This window comes from Sorghum bicolor, chromosome 10 (assembly GCF_000003195.3).
Source record: "Sorghum bicolor cultivar BTx623 chromosome 10, Sorghum_bicolor_NCBIv3, whole genome shotgun sequence".
NCBI lineage: Eukaryota > Viridiplantae > Streptophyta > Magnoliopsida > Poales > Poaceae > Sorghum > Sorghum bicolor.
Window position 1 is genome coordinate 1548911 of NC_012879.2, and position 23418 is coordinate 1572328.

At 41.3% G+C, this 23418-nt stretch overlaps 3 protein-coding genes across 6 annotated transcripts; 2 read left to right on the forward strand and 1 right to left on the reverse strand.

The window, feature by feature from the left end:
- Positions 713-4071, reverse strand: LOC8068375. The gene is made up of 5 exons (XM_002437700.2): positions 3672-4071; positions 2364-2569; positions 2034-2132; positions 1620-1693; positions 713-1232 (listed from the first exon to the last, which is right to left on the reverse strand). Exons 1-5 carry the CDS (start codon positions 3967-3969, stop codon positions 1016-1018), a joined length of 894 nt encoding a protein of 297 aa, XP_002437745.1. The 5' UTR covers positions 3970-4071; the 3' UTR covers positions 713-1015.
- LOC8068376 (pentatricopeptide repeat-containing protein At1g60770) lies at positions 4114-7583 on the forward strand. 2 transcript variants are annotated; one of them, XM_021449464.1, is made up of 3 exons: positions 4114-4469; positions 5792-7186; positions 7330-7583. In XM_021449464.1, exons 1-2 carry the CDS (start codon positions 4254-4256, stop codon positions 7184-7186), a joined length of 1611 nt encoding a protein of 536 aa, XP_021305139.1. In that variant the 5' UTR covers positions 4114-4253; the 3' UTR covers positions 7330-7583. The 2 variants fall into 2 exon arrangements, with proteins under 2 accessions (XP_021305139.1, XP_002436399.1); XM_002436354.2 differs by having other exon boundaries at positions 5792-7578.
- Positions 17036-23229, forward strand: LOC110430709 (SPX domain-containing membrane protein Os06g0129400). 3 transcript variants are annotated; one of them, XM_021448560.1, is made up of 12 exons: positions 17036-17200; positions 18632-18706; positions 19068-19188; positions 19260-19309; positions 19626-19937; positions 20076-20180; positions 20304-20761; positions 21180-21481; positions 21631-21815; positions 22137-22327; positions 22525-22658; positions 22740-23208. In XM_021448560.1, the coding sequence occupies exons 4-12, from the start codon at positions 19307-19309 to the stop codon at positions 22976-22978; spliced, it is 1929 nt and encodes a 642-aa protein (XP_021304235.1). In that variant the 5' UTR covers positions 17036-17200; positions 18632-18706; positions 19068-19188; positions 19260-19306; the 3' UTR covers positions 22979-23208. The 3 variants fall into 3 exon arrangements, with proteins under 3 accessions (XP_021304235.1, XP_021304233.1, XP_021304234.1); XM_021448558.1 differs by lacking the exon at positions 19260-19309 and having other exon boundaries at positions 17040-17200; positions 22740-23229; XM_021448559.1 differs by lacking the exons at positions 17036-17200; positions 19260-19309 and adding an exon at positions 17250-18497.

Here is a 23418-nt window from a genome sequence, read left to right on the forward strand (position 1 = left end):
TTATAAAATAAATTTTGTTCAGCTCTGTAGATCCATGCCGTAAACAAAAAATATCAAAAATTTTATTATATTTTTTTATGGAGATACTTACCTATACTTTTTAGTGTAAAATTGACGACCATTTTGCCAAAAATTTTAGATGGTGTTTAGTTCTATTCTGCAAAATAGTGGACCAAATCCAAAAACAAAATTTACCCAAATAAGCAACTAAACATGCCCTTTATATCAAGAAAAGTGCATTACACGAGTCTCGACGATTGATGCTGCATCAAGATCAAAGGGTGTATACATTTGCCTTCAAAACTCTGCCATTAAACCGCGATGGTGTAAAATTTTAGGATGTCATCGGATATTTTATATACGGTGTTCGGAAACTAATAAAAAAACAAATTGCAAAATCCATCAATAAACCGCAAGTCTAATTAATCTGTCATTAGTGCATGTGTTACTATAGTACTTTATTATCAAATTATGGACTAACTAGACTTAAAAACTCGTCTCACAAAGTATTCACAAAATGTAGAATTAATTATTTTTTAGTCTATATTTAATACTTCATGCATATATCCAAATATTCGATGAAATAGGATGTAAACTTTTAGAAAGGAACTAAACAAGGCCAAAGTAGTACAGTACTAAATACTAATGCAGTGCGTGCCAGTGTACTGAATAGAGCACAAGAACTGACTCTATTCCGTTTAATCAGGTAAGGTATCAATAACATTCACTAGCACATTGGATTAACCACTTTTATTTGAATCACAGGTACAACAACTCATATCTACCGCAACAAAATGAATATCTTAAGGCTTTCCTAGTGTCTCCCTAGTGCATTGTTCTCAAATGGAACTAATACAATCCTTTCAACAAAGCTTACTAAAAAAAGTAGCATAAGAATGACTTTACACAGAAGAGAGTGACAACAAAGCTTGCATGGACAAAATGGAGCATGCAGCTCAGATTAAAGACATCAAATCGTCATCACCCGTAAGTTACACAGATGAAGGCACCAGTCCTAGTAGGGTTCCAAGGATTCCACAACTCTCATTGCTTGTATTTGCAAGGTCGTCTGCCTTTGCTCCGCATCCAAGGTGGAGCCAAACCGGCTTGCTGCCCATATAAGCGATGCACACTGCTCACCAAACAGATTTTTCATTTGTTCATGTATGGGAGAGTTTTCCTTCACATAAACATGTCCAATGAGCAACAATAGGAACTCCCCGCATTTCAATCTGCATTGAAGCATCAAGTCAAAAAAAAAAACTCTAGGTCATTTCAAAATAGAAACCAGTAGGTGCTTTGGAGAAGCCATCACAATGTCAAACCTCAACTTTTCAGAGATAAATATATGCAAAATAAAAATTCACAGAGGTATATAAAGCTTTGTCAAGTGGGAACCTTTGTCAAGCCACCAACAGAATAGTTTAAGTGTCTCCTTTTCCATTTGATCATTTCACTTGTTTATGTTTCTCAGTTCACATGACTGATAAGAAACAGATAGATTGATTCACCAGAATGATATATTGTTTATATGCACAGTGAAAAGAAGTTACATTCAAATTATGAAGCTAGGCATTGAGACAAAAAGAGAAAAAAAGATCTGAAGGAACAATACTTGCCTTATATGCTTTTCCACTTGCACATCCTTTAAAAGTTCAGCAACCTTTTCAAGCCCACTGTATTCCTCGAAATCCTAGAGAAGTAGTCATATAAATTATAGATAAGCTGAATCACAGAAGCCAGAAACAACCAAGGATACCAATCTATTAACAGTTTTATGATTCTTTTCTTAATTTTTCATAAGTCTTGGCCCATGCAAAACATGCTTTGAAAGAAAATCAACCAATCTACTAAACAACAGCAACACCTGAACACAAACACATTTCAATCATATTAGAGATATTTACTAAATTATTTTCGAAAAAGCTGTCCTACATTCACACCTGTATACTCATCTTAAGTTGACACAAAAAACCAAGTTTCACATATACAAGATTAGAAAATTAATATTTACGTAAAGAGGCAAACCATACCATCTGATTGGAGGGTGAGTCCAACATCAGCGATATCAGTGTGTCCAAGCAAACTCCTTGCTCAGCTGGACCTCGGCTGGCTAATATATTCAAGAGTACCTACACCAAGTTAAGTTAACAACTGGTCAACCTAATAAACAATCGGTCCAAAACTACATATGGGGATGATATCCAGTTAAATTGTGGTTTATGCTTGAAAAAAATGCCTTCATAGTTGAATAAGAGTTACTGGTTTATTGCCAAAAAGAACAGAACTTCCTCGCAGTGATCTCATCTCACTGAAACCCAGAAGTAATAGGCAATAATTTATCAGAAAAGGATTGCGATTACCTTCACAGCCTTGTATTTGTGGGCCAGAGCTGTGCATCGGCTATATAAAAGGCAACAACCTTCCAAGACTCTAAGTGCAAGAGCAATTTCGGAATCTGTAGGGGGGCTTGTAATCTTCATTGGTTCCGTTCCAAATATATGATCCAATGTCACAACAGGGTCTTGCTTTGGTTGATGCAATGAATTCTGAAAGAGAACAGGAATAACTGTAGTAGACATAAGTTCATCAGTAAGTGCTGCTTTCTCAGGTATAAGCATAAGAAACTAAGAATTATATCCAACCAAATGCCTGAGCATATTAATGTCTTTTGAGATTTAAAATTGCGAACTTGATATGCGCATTACAACAAGAATAACTACTCCATTGCAACAATGTTCTCCTGAATTATACTCAGAGAAAGTTAAGCTAGATCACTAGATGTGAGAATGATCATATAACTCCAAAAATTGATCTACAAGATACGATTCCCACACGAGGATCCACCTTATTTGGCCGTTTCGTTGTAACGGTCAGACAATAATGAGAAACTCAAACTACATGACCATACAGGTAGCTGCAATAATGAGAAAAGCAAATTAAAGATTTAATAGGTTTGTTTATGTTATAATACCAACACACAGTTACCACTACCAGGTGTGTTCTTCCCTTGAGAGCATTATAATGGGACAGAGCAAATGCAGTCGTTATTGCATTGGCAACAATTAAATGCAATTCAGGAAGTCTGGAACGATCAAACAACGCCATTACTAGTTAATTTTTTAAACATAATGGGAAAGGGAGCTGCCTATATCTATATAATTAAAAAAAAAGGAGTAAAAGCACCAGATAAAGATACAAATGGAAAGAAGAAAAAAAATACCAACACTGCAGCTTCCTGGACCTCCAGGCTACACTATGGATTCCACTCTTCTGACTTGAAGGGATATAATAGCTACATCAAAAGGCTGTTTGGGGGCATCTATTACCTAATGCTGAATCTTGGGCTCTAACTAATGAGCCTGAGAGCGTTTCATTGATTTAATCTCCACTACTTATCTTACGATCTAGCAAGAGCAGCGGCGCTGCTCCTAACTTACCGCCTTTTTTTTTAACAAGCCAGCACTACATAGTGCCAATTTCATTGAGTAGATAAGAGTTCTAAGTCTTTAGATTGTGTTCAAGCATTATTCATCAGATTTCAAACAGCCATTGACCATTCCATAAGAGTTTGGTGTCACCTAAAGACATTACATTGCGTAGCCGCACACAATTACCCAAAATCCAAATAAATCGCGTCAGATCACCGAAATGGGGCGGAGGAACGATACCTTGGAGATCAGGGATGGATTGAGAGTGGCGGAACAGGAGCAGCCGCGCGTCGTCGGCCGCGGAGGCGGTGGAGCGAAGGAATCCGAGCAGGCTGCGGAGCCCACGCGCGCGGAGGAAGGAGAAGTCCGCCTTGGCGTCGCGCAACCCCGAGCGCAGCGCTAGCGTCACCTCCCGGTACAAACGTCGCCGCGCCAGCGCATCCGCCAGCTCCCGGCCACTGCCACTTCCTCCTGCCCCATCAGTGGCCGACGAAGAAGACCCATCCTGTCCTGCCGGCTCCGCCTCCTTCCGACTCATCCCCGTCGCCTCCGACCGCCGGCGACGTCGCCCCCCCTCCTCTTCCTTCCCCGTCTTTCACAGCTCGCTATTTTTTTTTCTTTCCCGTTTTACCCCTGGCTCGTGAGGAGAAACCGACGCCTTGTTATTTTCAGAGCCCACGGCCCATCAAGGCCCAGAAAAGCCCAACGCGATCACACGAGCGGGACTGGGGAGTAGTGAGAGGGCGAGCTCCTCCCTGCGCCGCCGCCAAAACCCTCAAAACCCGAGACGCCGGCGGCGAAGAGGAGAGGGCGGAGGCGGAGATGGCGACGCGGGTGAAGGACGTGGCGCGGCGGTCGACCAAGAAGTACGTGGAGGAGGCGCTGTACCGGCGTCTGTTCCGGAAGGGGTCCACGCCGCAGGCGGTGCGGGAGGAGGTGGACGGCTTCCTCGACAGCCGGAAGCGGGCGTTTAAGTGGGAGGTGGGCGTTTGCGTCCGCCGGATGCGGCGGAACGCGCTCTACCGCCCGGCGCTCAAGGTCCAGCCCTTCCTTTGTGTATCTCATTTCGTGATCTCGGTTTGGGCCTCATGAAATAGTGATGCTGTGTGTGCTCCTGTTGCTAGATCTGATCATGGGAGTAGGATTTGGAGTGGGGACAAATTCTGTGAGATGTTTGCTGATATGTGCTAGTGCGGTGTGACTCATTGACAAGATGAAATTTCTTTTCTTCCAAAAATGTCTCTGGACTTGGAATGCTTAATTTGATTTTGGTAGTTGGAGTATGCAAAGAAATATTTCATCTGATTGCTAGATTGCTAGTGGTGGGGAAAATGTGACCGGAATAGGCTTGAACATTGGGAACCATACTCCAGGTCACCATTGTTTGTTTTATCATTGTGAAATCAGTACAGTTGCATGCCATGCAAAATAGTTCTCAGCTATTTTTTGGATGTCATATGTGAAATTCTTACTGCCTTCTCTGACGTTTGGATGTCATGTGTACTTAGAATTTTAGGTGGACTTGTATAGCTGGTTATTGAGAGCTAAAAACTGTTAGATTGGCACAACACATGGATTAGTTCATATTCCTTGTTATGCAATTACTCCCATTTTGTTGTTCAATAAAGCTGCATAACTTGTGGCACTGGTCTTTTCATTGCTATGGTTAGCTACTTAGCTGTACTGATTATATTTTATCTGATATTTTATCCAATGACAGACTTAGGCACTAGTTTCTTGCTGTTCACTGTTCAAATCAGCTCACTCTTTTTCTTTCCACTTGGTACATTGTTTTCCTAATGACCATGGTTGCATGCTCAGATTTCTTTTGTGTCTCATAGGAATCATGCTATTCAACTTAATCAAAAGTGCTTTCCATATGTTTGGCTTCTCTTCAATAAATTATCAGTATGTCAGGTTTTTCTGCATCATTTCATCTTGTCAGCTTTTTGTGATGTTTGCTGATCTTTGAAGAAGTTTATTCGTTGTCTAATGCTGCAACTCTAATATTCCCTTAATGAAGCTTAAGATGCTATGTAAATGGTCCTTTTCTAAATCTAGCATCCCCCAGATTTTTTATGTGCTTTGCGCACTCAGGGTGAACCTTTTCTGTTTTTTTTTTATTGTGCAACTAAAGAACCTTTAGCTAACTGGGAAACTGACATTTCTAGAGATGCTATATTTTTTGCCTGAAATTTTGTTGATATTAAATATGATGTGATCATTGGAGTTAATGTTCAATGTGGACATTCAGATCGAAATCATTAAGTAATTTTGAAACTTGGTTATTTGCTTGTGATTGTTCTGAATTTGATCGACAGGGTTTACATGGATCCTCTCTCTTTTGTTTATTGATGTAGCTTTCTGAAGTTATGACAAGAAGAGGCATGAATCCTACTGTTAGTGATCAAGCAATCTGCCTGGATCTCATTGCCAAATCGAGAGGCATTGCTGCTGCCGAGAAGTACTTTTTGGACCTCCCAGAAACGTCCAAGACTCATCTTACATATGGCGCTCTTCTCAATTCTTACTGCAAAGAGTTGATGACTGAGAAGGCCGAGTCCCTTATGGCGAAAATGAGTGAGCTCAACTTTGCTTTTACTGCCATGCCCTTTAACAGCCTAATGACTATGTACACCAAAGTTAACCAACCTGAGAAGGTCCCTGGTATCATTCAGTACATGAAGGCAGATGACGTATTGCCACATGTCTTTACTTATAATGTTTGGATGAGGGCGCTTGCAGCTCTCAATGACATACCAGGGGTTGAGAGGGTGATTGAAGAGATGAAACGGGATGGCCGTGTTGCTCCTGATTGGACAACATACAGCAACCTGGCTTCCATATATGTTGATGCTGGGCTGTTTGAGAAGGCAGAGGCTGCTCTTAAGGAGCTTGAGAAGCGGAACACCAGCAATGACGTGGAAGCCTACCAGTTTCTCATTACATTGTATGGGCGTACACAGAACTTAGTGGAAGTTCACCGTGTCTGGCGATCACTGAAGCGGAATAACCCTAGAATGGCAAACATGAGCTACCTTAACATGATTCAGGTTTTGGCCAACTTGAAGGACCTTCCTGCTGCTGAAGCCTGTTTCAAGGAGTGGGAAGCCCGGCACATCCATCCACCCAAGACCAAAGCAAAGGACTCTGGGGCAGATAATATATCCACTACAGATCCAGAATCTTCAAGTAACCTGCCTAATAATCAGTCTGGCATCAAGGAAACTGGGGATGAGGCAGCGAAGGACCTCCAACTGAAGCATCCAAAGTATGACATCCGGGTAGCAAATGCTATGATCAAAGCATACATTGCTGAGGGCATGCTTGACAAAGCTGTCGCCGTGAAGAAGCGCGCCAAGATGCATGGCGGAAGACTGAATGCCAAGACATGGGAGATCTTCATGGAGCATCACCTCAAGACGGGGGATCTCAAGATGGCCCATTGGTGTGCGGACCGCGCGATGAAGAAAGGGCACAGCAGCGGCAGGATCTGGGTGCCGCCACCCGCGGTGACGGAGACCCTGATGAGCTACTTCGAGGAGAACAAGGATGTTGATGGGGCCGAGCAGTATGTGGAGTCTCTGAAGAAGGTGCAGAAGGATCTGGGCACGCCGGTGTTCGAGCCGCTGTTGCGGACGTACGCTGCTGCCGGGAAGAAGTTCCCTGGGATGCGGCAGCGGCTGAAGATCGAAAACGTGGAGGTCGGGGAGGAAACGGACCAGCTGCTTGACTCTATCTGCGCCGATCAATAGGTGTTTTTTTTTCCTTGCCCGTTATGTTCGTCTCAATAACAGCAGGATTGTTTCAGGTGCTCGGCTATTTGTTCTGCAAGAGCTGTGTGATGCCTGTATGTACTCTGAAATTGAGCCAACGTTTCTGTTCTTTTCGCCATCAGGTTCTGCTGGCGCGGGGATGGCATTGAACTGCACCCCCATACCATTCCAGTTGTTGGCTCAGTTTAGGCGTGTTCAACCTAAGGTCTTTGTTTTTCCCTGTTTTCTTTTCCCTGCGCCGATTTGATTTTTGGTATCTTGTACTGTTCTCAGCTGAAGCCAATTGTAATACAAGTCATAACAAAGCCTGGTGCTCTGCTGATGACCTGGCAGATTGATCCTCATGTGCTACTACTACTACAGTACTACTACACTACTACTCATCGTGCATGTGTACTTGGTGGGCGTCGAAGTGAGCCCCTCTTTCCTGCTCCGTGCACGATTTGAGGTGCAGGCCTTGTTTAGGCCTCGTTTAGTTTGTGAAAATTTTTGCCTTCGGCTACTGTAGCACTTTCGTTTGTATTTGAAAAATATTGTCCAATCATGGACTAACTAGGCTCAAAAGATTCATCTCGTAAATTACAGGCAAACTGTGCAGTTAGTTTTTATTTTTATTTATATTTAATGTTTTATGCATACGTTTAAAGATTCGATGTGACGGGGAATCTTGAAAAATTTTAGAAACTAAACAAGGCCTTAGTTCATCCAAAAAAGCAAAAAGTTTTCAAGATTCCCCATCACATCGAATCTTGCGGCACATGCATGAAGCATTAAATATAGACAAAAGCAAAAACTAATTAGACAGTTTAGCTGGAAATCGCGAGACGAATCTTTTGATACTAGTTAGTTCATAATTAGATAATATTTGTTACAAACAAACGAAAGTGCTACGGTACCGAAATCTTTTCGGAACTAAACAAGGCCGCAGTTGATATGCGATGGATTTTGCTGGCATGATAGTCAACGGAATGGGCAGCAGTAGGGACATCGTTTATTTTTTGACCACGATCGGATCGCACGTCGCGGCCAGTTCCATTCCCATGCTGATTTGATACGAGTGGCCAGGGACAAGGGAAGGCTGGCCCAAGTTCAATAAACTGGGTGGTAGGTGCCTGATGAGTGATGATTGATCACTTCCGGGCCTTGTTTAGTTTTCGAAGAAAAAAATTTAATTTTATGATACTGTAGCACTTTCGTTTGTTTGTGATAATTATTGTCTAACTATAGACTAACTAGGCTCAAAAGATTCGTCTCGTCAATCGACCAAACTGTGTAATTAGTTTTTATTTTCGTCTATATTTAATACTTCATGCATGCGTCTAAAGATTTGATGTGACAGGAAATCTTGAAAAAATTTGGGTTTTTGGGTGGAAGTAAACGAGCCAGGAAGATGAGAAGATCTTCCTTATCGGTAACAGTAATTTACGCGCAGAGAAGCAGTGTTGTTGACTGCTGAGAGGCCAGGGAACATGTACTCTCTCCATTCACAAAAGAATGTAATTTTCATATTTTAAAAGTTAAACAGTTTAAATTCTGACTAAATTTATACGTAGTATAAAAAAATGATAATATTTATAATACAAAATAAGTACCACTAGATTAGTTATAGAATGTATTTGTATCATAAATTTATTTAGAGACATAAATGTTAATATTATTTAGTATAAGTTTAGTTAAATTTGAATTATTTTGATGGATGTGGATCCTATAATTACATTCTTTTTAGGCCTTATTTAGATGTAAAACTTTTGGAATTTTGACATTGTAGCACTTTTGTTTGAATTTGTGAAACAGTGTCCAATAATGGATTAACTAGGCTCAAAATATTTATCTCACGATTTACAGGTAAACTGTATAATTAGTTATTTTTTTATCTGTATTTAATACTTCATACATGTGCCGCAAGATTCGATTTAACTGGAAATTTTGTAAACTTTTGGAATTTGGAAGGAATCTAAATAAGCCCTTTGATAGAGGGAGCACTACACTGCACAAGTGCACCCACGATTTTTTTTTATTTTTGAAAAAAAAACCCTCTTCCTGTTTTGCACACGACACACGAGAAGTGCAGCACCCAGGCACGATGCGCCCATCTCGTGATCTGGCTGGCTGCCATTGATTCAGCCAGATCAGATTCGTTGCATCGGCGTCGATGTATGGTCGTGCAGTGCCAGTGCATGATCGGAGCAACTAATTACACTTGTAATTTACGAGACAATTAGGCCTTGTTTAGTTACATCCTAAATCTAATTTTTTTCAAAATTCTCTGTCACATCGAATCTTCCGACACATACATAAACATTAAATATAGACAAAAAAAGCTCCCTCCATCTGAAATTATAAGTCATTCCAAAAATATTGGAGTGTCAAAGCATCTCAACTTTAACTAAAATTATAGAGGAAATTACAAATATTTATAACATAAAATAGGTATACTATAAAAATATAATTAATCAAGAATGTAATAATACTAAGATGACACCATAAATATTATTATCTTACCCTATAAATTTCGTCAAACTTGAGATGGTTTGACTCTCCAAGATTCTTGGAATGACTTATTATTTGGGATGGAGAGAGTAACTAATTACACTTGTAATTTACGAGATGAATCTTTTGAACCTATTTAATCCATAGTTTGACAATAGTTACTAAATACAAACAAAAGTACTAAAATACTCAAAAACTTTTCACCTATGAAACTAAACAAGGCCTTAGATTTGGCCTCTTCAGCCCTCAATCAACTACTCATGTATGGCACTGACATGGCACTATGGCAGCATGTCACGCAGAATCTATTCGCTGCATCGTTTCTGCTGACGTTGATTTGTTATGAAAAAAATATTATTTTATGGCTGAAAAAGTATGACTAATTTTGGTTAATAAGTCTAAACCATGTTTAGTTCTAATCCACGCCTTATCGTATCGAATATTTGACACATGTATGAAGCACTAAATCTAGTTAAAAATATAACTAATTGCATAGTTTACATGAAAACCATGAGATAATTCTTTTAAGCCTAATTAGGCCGGTCTCAATGCATAGTTTTATGGCGCAGTTACCAAGACTATAAACTAGGTAACCGAGAGCACATGAGTTTCATGGGGATGAAACTCCTCTCTCATCTGATGAAACTTCTTTATTTAATGATCCTGTCAAGTCAGTAATTTTACTTATGTGACACCCTATTTAATGTGTATGACATTCTCATGAAATATGCATTGAAACTAGCTTTAGTCCACAATTAGCCATAATTGGTACAGTACACATATGTTAATGATGGATTAATTAGGATTAATAAATTCGACACATGGTTTTTAAGCGAGTTAATTAATTAGTTTTTTAATTAGTATCTGAATACCACTTCTGATATCTCATGAAACATTCGATGTGACAAAAAAAACTTTTTAACCACGAATTAAACAAGGCTTTCAGCAAGGAGGTTGATTAACTAGTGTTTGTACACCGGACACGCAGATTTTTGTGCTGGTGTGGTAGTAGTAGTTATTCTCTGGACATAGGCAGGCAAAATAGTCTTTTCGTTCGGCATGCCGAACATAGGCCTTGTTTAGTTGATCTTAAAATCAAAAACTTTTTAAGATTTTTTTTATATTATACATGAGCATGATGAATCTTTTAAGCCTAGTTACTCTATAATTAGATAATATTTATCAAATAAAACTAAAATTGTTACAATGTCAAAATCAAAAAACTTTTCGCAAACAATGCCATGGCCTTGTTTAGTTCACACTGAAAACCAAAAAGTTTTCAAGATTCCCCGTCACATCGAATATTGTGGCACATGCATGAAACATTAAATATGGACGAAAACAAAAACTAATTACACAGTTTAGCTGTAAATTACGAGACGAATCTTTTGATCCTAGTTAATCCATAATTGGATTATATTTGTCACAAATAAACGAAACTGCTACAGTACCGAAAACTTTTCACTTTTCGAAACTAAACAAGGCCTAAATGATTTATTTAATGCTCCATGACCCCCGAAGCGAACAGGCTCCAAACTCCGATTCTGAATGATTGGAGCCTTGCAGCGCAATGATTTGTATGCACCGAGATGCGGTCCCCCTACTCCCGAAAGAAAAAAGGCCTCACTGTTCACTGTGCGCGGCCGCGAGCGCGTGAGGCAGCAGTACAGTACGAGTAGTAGCCAGTAGCCGCGCCGTCCCGTCCTGTCGATGTCTCCGGAGATCGCCGCACTCCGTTGGCGCGCCCACTTGGAACGTCCAGCCAGTGCCAGTCAGCCACGGCGCCCCGATCCCATCTCGCCGAACTCCACCAAACGGAGATGGATGGACCCACCCCACCCCAGCGCAGCGAGTGACGCGGTGGCGTGGCGGGGGGCCCTACCGCCTGCGTGTCCGGAGTCCGGGACGCTGCGGCGCCGGAGCAGCACACGTCGGCTCCGCGCGCGGGCAGCCGCACGCTGCTCTGCTTTGCTTTGTCGCCCGCCGGCCCGCCGTCGCTTTCCGCCAAGCCAACGACCAGACCACCGTGTGCGCGCGCGCGCCGGGATCATCACTGCCGAACCCGAAAGCCTTCAGCATCACCCATTACTCTTCGGATCCGGCAATTATTTCTCCGGCCGGTTCCTGTCGCGACCCCAGCCAGATCGGAATGGGGATGGGACGGCGACGCGATACGCTACGATATATGACGGAGGCGTACGTGTTCAGCGTGCAATGTATAAGGTCTTGTTTAGATCTATTTTTTTTTTATTTTTTTCGTTTTTATTTGACAAACATTATTTAATTATAGAGTAACTATATTTAAAAGACTCGTCTCACGATTTACATGCAAACTGTGCAATTAGTTTTTGTTTTCATTTATATTTAATGCTCCACATATGTACCGTAAGATTCGATGTGACAGAAAATTTTATTTTTTTTTTTATTTTTTGGAGTGAGCTAAACAAGGCCTAAGTACTCCTAGTTCAGTGGTGGGCAGGCCGTTGATCTGGATCGGTTTGTTTTCGTCTCTGGCTCTGGCCACCACCTGATGCTACAGAGTACCGTTAACTAACACATGAGGGCCGGATTATATTAGTATTCAACTGCGATGTCGGTTTCTGTGGTACGAGCGGCTGGACTTCTCTCTCGTGTCTCTGACCACATATATGATTAACATATGGAAGCCGCCGCCGCCGTCGTCGCCGTCGCCGTCGTTGTCCCGGCCGGCCTGGAGCAAGCTGCGGGCAGGTGCAATTTTGCAGGCAGCTGATGCTGATGCGGGCGGTGCGGTTGGTTCTTCACGTTCCGATCCCGCGGTCGACGATGACAAAAATCATGGCATGCATGTGCTACGGCCTACGGCGTACGTGCTGCAACTGTTGCGCCACGCGCGCGGCGGGCGGCGACTAATCAACGTACGATCGCGTGGTTAAATTAAGGTCAAGGGGGTCTAGTCTCGATCAGTCCGCATGCTCGAGCTGAGATCATGCTCGTGTCTCACGACCTATGATCCATAATTTTCCAGGCCACTCATGACTCTCAGGCCTGCTTCGTTCCTGAAAAGAAAAAAAAAGGGTATTATAGTAATTTCATTTGTATTTTATGATTATTATCTAACACTAGCTAGACTTAACTCGTAAATTACAAATAAACTTTATAATTATTAGCTGCAAGATTTGATGTGATGGAAAATAATAAAAAAAAAAGAGGTAGCCGTGATTTGCTGTCGCTGTCCCGTCCGTGCTGGCGTGTGCCGCTGTCGCTCCAAGTCGGCACTTGTTGGGTCCCAGTCCATCGCTCGCCAACGTTGCTCTGCCTCTGCATCTACCTGCCGCGGAGGGGCTCACCGAGGCAGTCGCACCGCCGAGCCGGGACGCTGCGAGTGGCGGCGGGCAGCACCCAACAACGCCTGCCTCCCTCGCCGTGCTGCTCGAGGCTCCTCGTCGTCTAGCTATCCTCCAATCTCCATGCATGTCGGCACCTGGGTGAGGAGGGATGGAGCGGGAGCTGATCGAGGCGCGCGGGGACTCGAGAGCTTTGGCGGGGCTCGCTCCAGGTCCAGGGGGTGGCTCGTGGCTCCTCCCACCTGCAACGACAAACACGGGGGGTGGCGCCACCAGCCACGTGTACGGTGTACTAGGACCCTCCACTCCACGGCCAAAATTTCACTGACAAAGACTTTCGTGTACTTTTGTACTCAACTCTAGAATTCATATCAGTTAAACCTTTTTAATTTTAACTAATTTTATAGAAAAGAGCATCAATATCTATGATATAAAATGGGTATCTTATGAAAATATATTCTATGATAAATCTAATGGTATTAATTTGGTACTATAAATCTTAGCGTTTTTTTTTCTATAAATTTGGTCAAAGTTTTAAAAGTTTAACTTAAGACAATTTGAGAAGTTGCAGCTTTCAGGGACAGAGGCAGGGAGTATACTCATCCCGACCACGTAATAAAAAATAATAATAATACATGAGGAAAGATCGATAAATGCAGCCAATAATAATTAGGCACGGTTTGGTAGAGCTTTTCTCCACCTCTTGTCCGCAGAGGAATTTCGACCTTGTTCAGATGGAAATTTTTTTTAAAGTTTGACACCGTAGCACTTTTGTTTGTACAGTATTTGATAAAGATTGTCCAACCATGGACTAACTAGGCTCAAAAGATCCGTCTCGTGATTTACAGGTAAACTGTGCAATTAGTTATTTTTTTATCTATATTTAATGTTTCATGCATATATCTAAAGATTCGATGTGATGAGAAATCTTGTAAACTTTTAGAATTTTGGGTACATCTAAACAAGGCCTTAGTATGAGAGCCGTTTGAAGCTATTTTTAAGGAGTCCTGTCAATGACGTTGAACGTTTCAGAACGTTTCTATGATAAACCATAACAGAAAGTATTGTTGGTTAATTTATTGTGAGAGAAACATTACTGAATGACTGACATATTCGGCTAATAAGCCTAAACGAACAAGACGGCATGCGGCTTTGGGTACTAAGGATGAGAATGGTGCTCTAAACAGATACCCGCAGTTCTTTTCTTCTGTAACTAAGGCCCTATTTAGTTTACCACCCAAATTTTTTTTATCCATCACATCGAATCTTTAGACACATGCATGAAACATTAAATGTAGATAAAAAATAAACTAATTACACAGTTTGGTTGAAAATCGCGAGACGAATCTTTTAAGCCTAGTTAGTCCATGATTAACCTTAAGTGCTACAGTAACCCACATGTGCTAATGACAGATTAATTATGCTTAATAGATTTGTTGTCTTGCATTTTCCAGATGAGCTATGTAATTTGTTTTTTTATTAGTTTCTAAAAATCCCTCCCGACATCCTTCCGACATATTCGATGTGACACCAAAAATTTTTTTATCTCCAATCTAAACAGACCCTAAATGAAAAAAAGAGAGAATAACTACAGATATCCATTTAGAGGGCCACCTCTATCTTTACTGGGTACTCAGGATCTTACCAAGCACACTCTAATTTACTGTTCGAATGACTGTTGATATTGATATTTGATTTATTGTAAAAAAAATGTTCGAAAAATAGTCCTTCAAAATCCGAGCCATCCACGATTTAGGGCTTGTTTAGATCCAAAAACTTTTTGGATTTTGACACTGTAACACTTTCGTTTTTATTTGACAAATATTATCTAATCATGGAGCAACTAGGTTTAAAAGTTTCGTCTCGTGATTTATAGATAAACTGTGCAATTAGTTATCTTTTTTATCTATATTTAATGTTTCATGCATGTGTCGTAAGATTAGATATGATGAGGAATCTTATAAAGTTTTGGGTTTTTAGAGTATCTAAACAAGGCCTTAGAGACGCGACATCCACACTGTACCAGGATCACATAACGTGACGTGACGTGCGCTTGGATGCTTGGACCCTTGCGACAGAGATCACGATGCAAGAGACATGGGCCTTGTTTAGTTCGCAAAAATTTTCAAGATTTCCCGTCACATCGAATCTTTGGTCGCATGCATGGAGTATGAAATAAAGATAAAAATAAAAACTAATCACACAGTTTAACTGAAATTTGTGAGATGAATCTTTTGAGCCTAGTTACTCCGTGATTGGACAATGTTTGTCAAATAAAAACGAAAGTGCTACAGTAGCCAAAAAACCAAAATTTTACGAACTAAACAAGGCCCACAAATGTACTCTACTGTATGCGGGGCTAGCTTCACCCATACCAAAGTTGGAGTACGGTACTAGTGAAAAACGAAACCGAGACGTGCTGTCTCTTTTTCTTTAAGCTGTTATTCTGTTATAAAGCCTTTTGGTGTGTGCTCAGTTCCTAAAACCTAACTGAAACAATCATTCATCCCAGTATCCTACCCCAAAAAATAAGAACAAACTGCAAAAGAAGATGAGGAGAGCCACGTCATTGCCACATCGAATGTTCCGTCGTAAGAAAAATACAGAAATAGAGAAACATTCTGGCGTTTCATACCGAATCTAACAGATTTCAGCTATACTTGGTCTTTAGTGAGGGACTTTAAAACCTATTTGGGCCTTGTTTAGTTCTCAGAAAATTTTATAAAAATTTTCAGATTCCCCGTCACATCAAATCTTTAGACGCTTGCATGAAGTATTAAATATAGACGAAAATAAAAACTAATTGCACAGTTTGGCCGGAATTGACGAAACGAATCTTTTAAGTCTAGTTAGTACATGTTTGAATAATATTTGTCAAATACAAACGAAAGTGATACTATTCCTATTTTGTAAATTTTTTTGAACTAAACAAGGCCTTGATCTATTACCACTAAAAATTAGTTACCTAGTAGTTATTAATAGGTGGATGGATATTGAGTCAAAGATGCATATAAACATTTAGCACCTCTATTAACAAAACTACAAACCTACTAATAGAACTAATAGTTAGCTACCCTCCAACAATAATTAGCATGTTATTAGCAGATATGTTTAGATCCATTAATACTAATTTTACCTGCTAACTTTTAGTGCTAATGGATACAAACAAGCTCTAAGTAAGAGCAAGTTTGGATCCATTAACACTAAAAAATAGTAGCTAAAATTAATATTAGTGAATCCAAAAAGACCTGCCAATAAACCTGTTAATTATTAGGTAGAGGATTGCTAACTATTAGTTCTATTGGTAGGTTTAAAGTTGCTAATAGGTGCTAGTTCATGTGCACCTTTTACTCACTATATCCTACCACCTATTAACAGGCGATTCAAACAGTCTCTAACTAAAAATTAGCAACTATTAGCTACTAGCTAGCTATTTTTTTGTGTAAATGGATCCAAACAGACCCGGAAAAAAAGCTAAAGCTACCTTTGTCTTCTTGAAACAAAACGTTAAACGAACAATTTTTGATAAAACATTTTGACAGGAGGAGTAAGATTCTGCTTACCATGCTTTGTTTGTCAAACCAAAAATTACAAAAAAAAAGGGAAAAGCTTCACTTTTGAGTTTTGAGTGAGGCAACTCGAAGCTGCTAGTGCTAGCAGACTATTGCTGGCAATGCAGTGGCATAAAAGCAGCAAAGCGTGCCAAAAAAAAAAAGAGAAATAACGCGGACCACTAGTAGGCTAGCCCGCCGCCGTGCAACGGCACGGAACGGCGCTGCAGCCACTCGGTGCGCTGACGTGGCCTACGAGCTTTCGTCCCCAAAATGGGGACGTGCACGGACCCGCCACCCGACCCGACCCGACCCGACCCGACCGATCCAATCCAACCAGCAATCCGCGGTGCGAACGCACCCGCACGCGCACGGTCACCGCCAGCGACCCGCGCCGCCTCCTCGCCGGGGGCGGGGGCGGCTCACAGCTCACGGCTGCTGCCACCACCCCGCGTCCGTCTCTCTTCCAGCTCGCGCGCCTGGCTATAAATACCCGCCTCCCGGTGGCCCTCGCGCGCCCTCCATCCCTGCCGACGGCCTCCCCTTCCCCTTCCCCTGCCACTCGCATCCGCCTCCGGCTCTGGCCCAGCGCGCCTGCCCGCGGCTCTCCGCTCTGATCCTCCTAGGTAACGACGAGGCTCACCGCTCACTCGCCCCCGCCCGTGAATTCCTGATTTCCCACCTTCCTTTCATCACCCTACCGCTCGCGCCGTGAATCCGTGATCTCTCGCCCGTCCTTTTCGGTATTCCGTTGGGTTCGTTCAGTACTTCAATTTGGGAGGGTGGGTTGCGCTGAGATGCCGGTGGGCTTGTGTGGATGGTTTAGACAACAACGACCTGCGTTGAGGAGTGTCGATCTCGAGGGCACTGTATCGTATGCCTCCGGGATGCCATGGGTACGGCAGGTTGCTTGGTTGGCGAACAACACCCAATAAAGCTTGTTCCTGTGTTACAGAGTTTCGATGTTTTTGGGCTGGGATTATTGCTAATTTGCTATGGAGATTACATCCCCTGTTGAGAGGGATTGGTTCGGCTTTAGGTTCAGCGAGATTTCCTGTTTCCTGTTCCAGAGCTGAAACCCGTTGTCAAATTTGTTTCCGCATCGCTTTGTCCTTAATTTCAGTTTCAGTTCCAGGTTTGTTTGTTTTGGTAGGATGGTGTTTTGTGTTAAGAGATCCATGACTGTCACTCTTAAAGTCCCAATTTGATTGATTTCGAGGCAGTGTCTCTCAGGATTGGGTCTACGGTTATGTTGTGCTGTATTTAGATCTGGCATGAACTTCAACTACAATCATCAAGATTGTAGTTCTTCAGTAGTTCTAGCCTTCACTGCACCCAAATTGCTTTGGGTGGTTTCCAGGTTATGGATTTTAATATGGCCGCATGGGACCTTTATGCTGATTCTTCTACTGTCAGCTGCATGTGCATCACAAGTTGATGCAAAGAAAAAGATTAAAAGGGTAATCGATCACATGATTGGTTGAGAAGTTGTCATTATTCAGTAAGACAAAATGGACTTCGGTGACTTGTTGTCATCTTTTGCCTTAAGTGACTGCGACACAAAAAATCAAGTTGTGGTTGCCAAAGTTTATTTGTGGTTCTCCATAATTGGTTCTCCCTTCAAAAGGACTAGATAATAAGGCTGTGGCTGTGCCTTGTTTTGGTTGGTAATGGTATCTAAGTGCTCTATTGCTATAGATATAGATGGTATTTTAGGTTATTCCCACGTGTAGTAGCGTGCGCAGATGCGATCATCTCAAGATGGATTGTACTCATATATTCGTGGAATTATTGGTAGCTTTTGTGTTGGGCGTTTCTCATCTTAGAGTGCAGGTTCCTTGGCGTTGCCTTATTATGTCTGTTGCTTTGTCCCATGTAAAGTGGTACTGAGTTTTACAGCTGACTTTACGCTAAACCGAAAACGTATGTCCAGAGAGACAACCTTGCTCGTTGACATTTTTATTTGTTTTTATGGCACTCACATCTCAGCAACTACCACTAGTATATTTTTTCTTTGTCCGTTTGTGCTGCTGACACAATGCTACTTTCATTGGCAGATTATAGCATTTAAAAATCAAGATGGTTAACTTCGGGAAGAAATTGATGGCAGATCAAATTCCAGAATGGAAAGGGTACTGCTATTCACATTTGTATAAGATTCTGTTATACTTGACATTGAACCAATCTATGTTACTATAAAGTTATGGGTTCTCTGAATAGCATCAACTTCCAATTCATTCAGTGGCTTACCTTTTCTTTTCGAATTAACTTATCGTGCGTGCATTTACTGAACAAATTGATAACCTGGTAATGAAGCATTGACATTGTTCAACCTTTGATTGCCTTGTAATGGCATTCATGGCCATGCTGCCTTGTAGTTTTGACACATCGTGCTTTGTTGGTCTCTGCTTAGTGTACTCCTTAGTGTAAAAGATTTCATGCTGGCATCCTTAGTTACCAAGCTTGACCGTTGTCTCCATGCCAATGTTTCAGATATTATATCAATTACAAGTTGATGAAGAAGAAAGTTAAACAGTATGGCCAGCAGCTCCAGCAGGGTGAGAAAGATCGTCGTCGGGTTCTGAAGGATTTCTCGAAGATGCTTGATGATCAGGTACTGCTATTAAATAGAAATCTGTGCAAAGTCTTCAGTTCAAAAACTTCCTGATCTGCTTTAACTTGCAGACTTTAGCTTCTCTCTGGATATTTAACTTGCTGATTGTAGCATCGACATGGTGAGCATGCATTATCCATATCTGACCTCTGTATGCACTTGCATGTTCAACAAGACGGTGCTATCTACGTAAATGACTAGTTCAGAAATACAATGCATCATAAATACTATAAGAAGAGTTGACAATTTCTTCAGAAACTTACTTTGTGTACCTTTTTTTTGAAGTTGAAGCTTCGGTACATAATTCATGTACTTTTTATATGAACTAATTTGTAGTTCAGCCGGAATCATTCTTGGGTTGATATTGGTGTGAGCAATTATATCCAATTGTTCCTACTGGGGTCAGTGTATTAATCTCTTATTCTCTGTTTACTCAGATAGAGAAGATTGTCCTGTTTCTGTTGGAACAACAAGGAATGTTGGCAAGCAGGATTGAGAAGTTAGGAAAGCAAAGGGCAATACTACAAGAGCAGCCAGATATATCTGGCATTGCTGAGTTACGAGAAGCTTATAGGGAAGTTGGTATCGACCTCATCAAACTTCTCAAGTTTGTTGATCTTAATGCAACTGGCATTCGGAAAATTTTGAAGAAGTTTGATAAGCGTTTCGGCTATAGATTTACTGATTACTATGTGACAAGTAGATCAAATCACCCGTACTCTCAGCTGCAACAGGTCTTTAAGCATGTGGTAATGCACTAACTCCAGATTTAGTATCATTCAAATCTGTTGCAAGTTTATTTGTACTTGACATGTTCTCCTCCTGCTATGGTCTTGCCTTTACAATCCACGACTTGTCAGTATACCTTACCTGTTCTATGCAACCAGGGTGTAGGAGCTGTTGTAGGAGCTTTGTCACGTAACCTTGCTGAACTCCAAGAACGTCAAGGAAGCTACTTATCTATTTATGATCAGCCATCTTCTGCTCTTAAGGTTTATTTCTCTTGTAAACTACTGATGTGATACCATTTTAAGAATATTTTCCTGTTCATTCAGTAGATTAGAAGCTATACTTGAGACTTGCAGCTGAAATTTTTTGGTTTTGATCCCTTGCAGGACCCCATCATTGATATGATAAATTCCTCAGTTGATAAGTTGACAAGGTCAACTAATTTTCTTCGCTTTTTGGGGCAACATGCCATGATTGCGGATGAGGAGTCTCCTAGCACTGCAGGAGAGGAAGAAATAGAAGATCAGAAATACCATTTCATGTCTCTTATGCTGAACCTGGTGAACACATTCCTTTACATGGTCAACACATACATCATTGTGCCAACTGCAGATGACTATTCAGTGAGCCTTGGGGCAGCTTCTACTGTTTGTGGTGTGGTCATTGGTTCAATGGCTGTTGCGCAAATTTTTTCTTCTGTTTACTTCAGTGCATGGTCCAACAAGTCATATTTCAAACCACTTGTTTTCAGTAGCATTGTTTTGTTCTTGGGGAATGTATGCTATGCAATGGCATATGATATGAAGTCCCTGACAGTCCTTATTATCGGCCGTTTACTCTGTGGGTAAGTATCCTGGCACAGAATCACAGTTGAGAACTTCAACTATACAGTCTGACCAGTGTGCTTCTGATTATTTGGTTATATCCTTTCTTGCATAAGGGCTTAGGTTTAATGGTTAATTATAAATTGTAGTGGAGGATCGAACAGAAGGAAAATGGTTTCTTCTCTCTTCAGTAGCCAGTGTCCTTCATTTTCAGAATTGAGTTCTTAAGTAGAAAGTGTACTGTTTCATGCTAGTGCTGAACATTAGGATACAATTACAAAGATCTCAAGTAATGTGATTTCTCATGACCTTTTTTTAATGACAAAGAATCTTGCAACTAATATATTTTACTTGACTTTCAACCCTGATTTTGCGTTTATGTCTTTTCAGAACTGCTCTATGTTTTCATGTTCTAATGTGTTCAATATTTTGATACAGGATGGGTTCTGCAAGAGCTGTCAATCGTCGATACATTAGTGATTGTGTCCCTGCAAGAATACGCATGCAAGCTTCGGCAGGATTTGTTAGCGCAAGTGCCCTTGGCATGGCCTGTGGGCCAGCGCTAGCTGGTTTACTTCAGTGGAAATTCAAGATCTACATGGTTACTTTCAATCAATCGACTCTACCTGGTTGGGTGATGGCAGTTGCATGGCTATTGTATTTGGTTTGGCTATGGGTCTCATTCAAAGAACCAAACCGTGCCACCGAGGTGGATGAAGCCTCCCAGAATCCTGCTTCTGGTAAGTCCAAGATTTGATGTGTTAATTGCCTTTCATTACTCTATGTTGTTCACTTATAAGTAGAGTTTTCAGATCCACTAATTCAGGAAGGTGTCTGATGATATGATCCATTCTCTTGTGATTTAATTGTATGTTTATCACGATTACAGGACAAACAGTTGATATTGGACGACTAGAGAATGGACTTGCACAGCCTCTGCTCACGGATTCTGTAGATAAACAAAATGAAGATGAAGATGAAGAAGTTGATGATAGTGAAGAAGCTGCAGATGATTCTCGCAAACCTGCAACATCAATTGGCTCAGCATACCGATTACTTACCCCGTCAGTAAAGGTATCAGAGTGTTGTTACGCCAAATAACCGCTTCTCTTGATTAGCTACTTTACTTAATTTCCTGAGTGTTTTTTTGAATCCCAGTAAATTACTGAGGGATTGGAAATAAGCTAGATATGTTTCAGTTTCACTAGTTCTTGCACTATAGATGGCCTATATAGCTTTTGATTTGTACAGGTTCAAAGAAAAACCTTTTGTCTACCCCATACCCATGTGAGGGTTTTCGAATTTCGATCACCTCATTCAAGCAAAGCACGATGTTATGCTGTTGTAAGCTTCTACTTCTGGACGTCTTGACTCAGTTGTACTTTGTTCATACAGGTCCAGTTGTTGATATACTTCATGCTTAAATATGCAATGGAGATTTTGCTTTCAGAGTCAAGTGTTGTCACCAATCACTATTTCAGTTGGAATACAAGCGCAGTGGCAATTTTTCTAGCAATCCTTGGGTTGACAGTCCTTCCTGTTAATGCTCTTGTTGGAACATACATCAGCAATATGTTTGAGGACAGGTTTGTGGATCTTTCATGCCTCAGTACAAGCATGGTTTACGGCCTTATCCTTTTCGTTTTATTGGGTATATTAACATTGGTCAGTGACCAACTGACAATTTGCTCACTACTGTTATATACACACCTCTCTGCCCTTTTTTGTATTTTCGAGGGATCCTACAGCTCTGCCTTAACAAATTTGTTGATGTTTTTGCCAGGCAACTCCTCATGGTATCTCAAATTACGTTGCTAGTAGGCATTATTTTCAGCTTCAAAGTTACGAGTACATACTCTGTTGTCCAGTATGTTGTCTCAGCACTTGTCACATTTGTTTCTGCCGAAGTTCTTGAAGGTAAGCAGAACTCCATTTTTTTTAAAAACTATGTTTCTCCTTGGCATTGAACCAAATCTCTGATCTTATTGGCAAATGCAGGCGTGAACCTTTCCCTCCTATCAAGCGTGATGTCGTCCCGCCTCTCCCGTGGCACATACAATGGTGGTCTCCTCTCGACGGAGGCTGGGACCCTGGCGAGGGTGGTCGCCGACTGCACCATCACTGCAGCGGGGTACCTAGGCGTGGGGATGCTCCTCAATGTCACCCTGCTACCATCCCTGGTGATATGTGTTGCGTCCATTGCCTGCACCTTCCTGACGTATAACTCGCTTTTCTGATGGAGCTTCATGATGTATTTGTGTCATCATGATTCGTTCCATATTGGCGCAAATCAAGGCAGCTGGGACGCCATTGCCATTGCCCGAAGGGGCTGTTGTATTATTGTTATTATTATATGTGCGTCGATTCGATTGCTGTAAAGTGATAAATTGATTGCAGCTAGCCAGCTACTGAACCGGGCCTTGCCCTGCAAAATTTTGATCGCTTTTATCCTGCCGTTTATCATAAATACATGTCCCAAATTATGGTACTCTCAGTCTCGACTGGTCTGGTCGCCGTTGCGAGATGATTTTGAGAATGGAGTCTGGTACCACGAGAGTATGAATTGGTTTAAATCAGGGCAAAAGCCAGTGAAAACTTCAACCATGCATGAAAAAAATAAAGAAATTGAAGTGTTATTCCGATAGTCATGGAAAAATTGAATATTTTAGAACACTAA

Coding starts and splice junctions, on each gene's coding strand:
- LOC8068375 (XM_002437700.2), bottom strand. CDS start 3,969: ATGAGTCGGAAGGAGGCGGAGCCGGCAGGACAGGATGGGTCTTCTTCG. Junction 2,133..2,363: donor ACAAATACAAGGCTGTGAAG/GTAATCGCAATC, acceptor AACTTGGTGTAG/GTACTCTTGAATATATTAGC. Junction 1,233..1,619: donor CAAGTGGAAAAGCATATAAG/GCAAGTATTGTT, acceptor GCTTCAATGCAG/ATTGAAATGCGGGGAGTTCC.
- LOC8068376 (XM_021449464.1), top strand. CDS start 4,254: ATGGCGACGCGGGTGAAGGACGTGGCGCGGCGGTCGACCAAGAAGTAC. Junction 4,470..5,791: donor TCTACCGCCCGGCGCTCAAG/GTCCAGCCCTTC, acceptor TTATTGATGTAG/CTTTCTGAAGTTATGACAAG.
- LOC110430709 (XM_021448558.1), top strand. CDS start 18,654: ATGGTTAACTTCGGGAAGAAATTGATGGCAGATCAAATTCCAGAATGG. Junction 19,189..19,625: donor CGAAGATGCTTGATGATCAG/GTACTGCTATTA, acceptor CTGTTTACTCAG/ATAGAGAAGATTGTCCTGTT. Junction 21,816..22,136: donor TACTTACCCCGTCAGTAAAG/GTATCAGAGTGT, acceptor TTGTTCATACAG/GTCCAGTTGTTGATATACTT.